At 33.7% G+C, this 4,745-nt stretch overlaps 1 protein-coding gene across 1 annotated transcript in view; it reads left to right on the top strand.

Moving 5' to 3' along the window:
• Positions 1–4,745, top strand: part of CAPZA2 (capping protein (actin filament) muscle Z-line, alpha 2) — a 55,851-nt gene that overhangs the window by 31,774 nt on the left and 19,332 nt on the right. The window contains exon 6 of the mRNA XM_011992515.1: positions 4,375–4,438. Within this exon, the coding sequence (XP_011847905.1) occupies positions 4,375–4,438 (64 nt within the window). The remainder of the gene's footprint in view (positions 1–4,374; positions 4,439–4,745) is intronic.

Genomic DNA, 4,745 nt, shown 5'->3' with positions numbered 1-4,745 from the left:
ATTTCTCTCATTTTATTGTTCGAACAATTGAAGTCTTTAAAAAATAAATAATATGGCCTTTATGAAGGTAGAGATTCGACAGACTTGTAGGCATATCTGCATTTGCTTGTGATTAAAATTCCTGTTATTTGTAGCAGTTTTTTAATTGTGGAAAATACACATAAAACATACTATTTTACCCGTTAAGTGTACAGATCAGTGGCTTTAATACATTTACATTGTTGTGTAATCATAGCCACTATCCATTTTCAGAACTTTTTCATCTTTTCAAGCTGATACTTGAAAACCCCTGGCAACCACCATTCAACTATCTATGAATTTGACAACTTAGGTACCTCTTAGGAGTGGAATCATACAGTATTTGCCTTTTGTGACTGGCCTATTTTACTTAGCTTAATGTCTTCAAAGTTTATCCATGTTGTAGCATGTGTCAGAATTTCCTTCCTTTTTAGGCTGAATAATATTCCATTGTATGTGTATAGCACATTTTGTTTGTCCATTTATCTGCCAATGGACACTTGAGTTGCTTCCACCTGTTAATTATATTAAAGTGCTTCATAGGAATCAGTGTAGTTTATCCTTTTGATTTTAGTTACCAATTTATGAGTAAATGACCACTTGCTCCTAAATATTTTAAAGTTTATTGAAATTTTTTATCAAAGTAATATTAATTTTCTTTATAATTGTATAAAACATGTTGACAAAAGTTTTATGGATGCAAAAGAAACATACAGCGTTTATGAACAGTACTTTCAAAGTAAGCTTTTCCTTTGTGTTCTCTATGTTACATAAGTTGTGGGTTGTTTCATGTTGGTGCAAAAATTAGTGGATTGTTTTTAAGTCAAGAAAATGAGAAACTTGGTCAGAGTACTATTCATAAATAGCATGAAATAGTTATACATTTGACTCAAGATACGTGAAAGTACGGGACTTCTATTTGTCCAAAGAATTATTGATCTGTTAATGATTGTTAGATTTAATTTAAATAAATTGTATTTGTTGCAAGAGAAATGTGAAGATGAGCTACATTTGTCTTTTATTATAAACCAAATTTCTGGAACAGCTGTGGTCCACACTTCATGTACATTGTAATAGGAAATGCATGATATTCTGATCTTTTAAGCAAATGAGCATTTGAGGACATCGGTAGTTGTGATAAAATATGATGCTTATAGTATGACCCTAAGAAAAAACTCATCAAAACCTTTACTAGAAACTTCAGATTTTCTTTGCATGTGGTTGTAATGTCAGCAAATGTTTGCCTACTAGTTAAAAAAAAAAAAAATACTGAGTTTGATTGACTTCAGTAGTATGCAGTTTCTCAAAACTATCCATTTAAGTTCATGTTGTAGACATCTCTGGGTGTCTGTGAAGTACAGAATATATACTGTAAGTCACTGACTTGACTTTAGAATGCTGTTACTGTGGTTCAGTGTGCTCTCTATGAAATAATTTCTGAGCAAAAATAGTGTTACCCTGTTCTTCACCCCACTTAGTTCTGAATTATTTTTGTCTTCAAAAGATCATAATTTGTTACCTATCATTGAGGCCATCCAAAACTACATAACAAAAGCTCAGAAGACATTATAAAAGCATTTAGAATGTTTTCCAGTGGCAGTTTCACTAGAGTAAGTGTATAGCTATAGACTGTTTCTTTTTCACTTGCACTTTTTGATACTGAATTTCTTTTATACAAATACATCTTTCCCACATACATCTACATTTCCTCCTTTCTTCCACCTTTGCCTTATTGCTTTATCTCTTTTTTTTTTCTTTGCCCCTTACCTTTTTTGTAGGGGGGAAAACACGACAATTATTCTTTAGAGTGGTTGTAATGGGACATCTTTACAAAAAGGTACCAACTCCGTATGTTTCAGAGTAAAATTAGACATACTGAAGAGTTGGTATTGTCAAGTCAAGAACACTTTGAAATACCCGGAAATAGCTTCTTATTCAACAGACATTGCCAGACTTCGCTGTGATGATGAGATAAATAAGCCTCTTAGGGATTTTCCAATGGAGAGTCAGACATGTTTAATATCAGACCAAGTGAAATGAAATACAATAGAGGCATATGAAAGGCCTTTATAACCCAAAGGAAGAAATTTTTAATTTCTATTTAAAGGTGATTTCTGAGATGTTTTAAATGAGCAGGATTTTAACAGTAAGAGAAACGATATGGCTAAACTGAGGGAAGAGCATGGAGAAAAGTATAAGATACAACTTGATGGAAAGGGTGTAAAAATCTAAATACAGTTAACAGGTGACTTAGAAATTGATTGGGCCACAGAATTCTGCAAGAGCAGGGAGAACATTGTTTTTACTGTGTCTAGTAGAATGCTTAGCTTATAATATGAGCTCAGTATTTGCATAGATGGAGGGGTGGATGAATGAATGATGAGTGGGTGCATAAAGTGAGTTTTAGGAACTGAAGAGACTGGAATTTATCTGGTCCAAACTACTGTTTTTATATCTATAAAGTAAGTGAGGTGGCCTGTACTGGTTAATGATAGGGTTGAGGCAAAATCTGGATAGTTTCACTCCTAGATGAGTACCTTTTCTACTGTACTGTGTAATGTCACCATTTAACTTACTTTGAGCCTTTAAGATGAAATTTTAACCTATTTCATATTATTTATCTCCTTTTCAGATTTCCTATTCTTCCTCTATCCCCTCCTCCCAAGTTAGAGGTGGATGGTGGTTTGGGCAATAAAAGGCTTTCATTCCAGCCTGGGCCCAAATTACTGTTTAAACTTATTTAAATATGACCTTACTGGAAAATGAATCCAAAATTTTAGCTAAGTGACTTAGTTTAAAACATACTTTTGGATAAATCATTTCAGGATTAATAATGCCCTGGCTGTATTGAGTTTATTCTTAGGAAAATTACGGTTTTCATGAATTAGGAAAATCAGAAGTGCATAGCTTCTTTTTTCTTTCTGACCCTCGTACACTTCTGTATTCACTGTCATCTTTTTTGAGCATGCAGTATCAAGAATTTAACAGCTAATGATTTAATTCTACTTTGCTGTTTTTACATTTACTAGTCTCCTTTTAACTCATCAATAATGCTTTGTTTAACCAAGCTTTCCTTTCTAAAGGAGACTCAGGAGCTAATACCTGAAAATTCAGTGGATGCCTGGCCATCCCGAATAATCTGGAAAGTTTCCAAGAAGATTAAGTTTAGAGATATATTTCTGAGATTGGAAATTCTCAATATCCTTTCTGTTAAGTGACAGTGATTTCCCAGATTGTAGATTTAATTTAAAAATAGAATTTTTAGATAATATTTTATACTCTTGAGAATTTTTTCTACACAAATATATGGTAATGTATTATTCTTTACTCCTATGAGAGTAGAGAGAGAGTAGCTTTATTCTTGGATCCATCTCGTCACCATTTCCTAGCTCACACTCTGCAGTTTTTAACCTTAGCAACGGCCTAACTGCTTTTTCTGGCTCCTGTTGCTCCACTGCCCAATTCATCATATATACACTGCTGCCAAATTAATCTTCTTTAGAAGTACTTCTGTGTTCTCCTTTCTCAAAAAGCTTCTGTGACTCTGCTCTGTGTCCCAAATAAAGTAATTATTCCATCATTCAGAGCCTTTCAGTTCATTTCAGTAAATATAACTGAACACCTGCTACGTGCCAGGCATTGAGCTTGCTGCGTTCTGTGATGTTGTACCTAACTTATTTTCTCAGGCGTTGTGCTCATACGGTCCCTCTACTCTTTTCTGCTCATCCCTCCAATTTCCATAAACCATAGCCTACCCAGTTTTTCAAGTCAGTTTTTCAGTATCACAGTTATTAAGAAATTACCCCAATTCTCTTCTCTTCTCACTGTTGCCTCAACAGAAGGTAATCTTTTTTTTTTTTTTTCTAAAAAGCATTCTTTGCAGTGCTTCATTGGTAATTATCTTACTATGCTTTATACTTTGTGTTATGGTTATGTTTATCCATTATCTCTTATTCACCTGTAGGCCTCTTGATCAGAGAATGTATCTAAGTATTCTTTGCAACTCTCACAGCACCTAGTCTGTTTCCTGGTATAGTAAATATATACTTGAATAATTGGATGCATCTCTTATCAGTAACCTTTATTTTCAGGGTCTTGAATGAAAAGCCAAGTTGTATTTGCTGATTTAATTTTGTTTTGCTAAACATTGAAAGCTGGACATCATTGTTCAGTTATTAAAATAGCCATGTCGATATTTGTAGTTAGTATAAGTTCAGTAATGGAGAATTACAATTTTGTTTATTTTGCCGTGTGCAATATAGGAGGAGACTTTATTGATGGGTGAATTTTTTGACCATTGTTTTTAAAAACCATTAAATATATAATTTTAAGTAACTGCCATTTTCTTCTTTTTAGTGCATTTGCACAGTATAACTTGGACCAGTTTACTCCAGTAAAAATTGAAGGTTATGAAGATCAGGTATGTTTCATATAAACACAGTAGCTAGCTATTCTTTGTTTTGTTTGTAACCGTTAAGGTATCCTGCAAGAGCTGTGAAGTGGTATGCTTCAAGATAAAAAATTATTCATATTTTAATCATAACCACTTATGGGCAAGTAATTGAAGTTTTACTTTCTTTTGTTGATACCAATAATACTGTTAGCAGAAAGTCCCTTTTAGAAATACTCAGATGTAATTCATTTAAGATTTTACTTTCTGCCGGGCGCGGTGGCTTCAAGCCTGTAATCCCAGCACTTTGGGAGGCCGAGACGGGCGGATCACGAGG

The sequence above is a fragment of the Mandrillus leucophaeus genome, unplaced genomic scaffold (assembly GCF_000951045.1).
Source record: "Mandrillus leucophaeus isolate KB7577 unplaced genomic scaffold, Mleu.le_1.0 Scaffold1105, whole genome shotgun sequence".
NCBI lineage: Eukaryota > Metazoa > Chordata > Mammalia > Primates > Cercopithecidae > Mandrillus > Mandrillus leucophaeus.
Note: the sequence above shows the minus strand (reverse complement) of the source record. Positions and strands in the feature narration are given on the sequence as shown.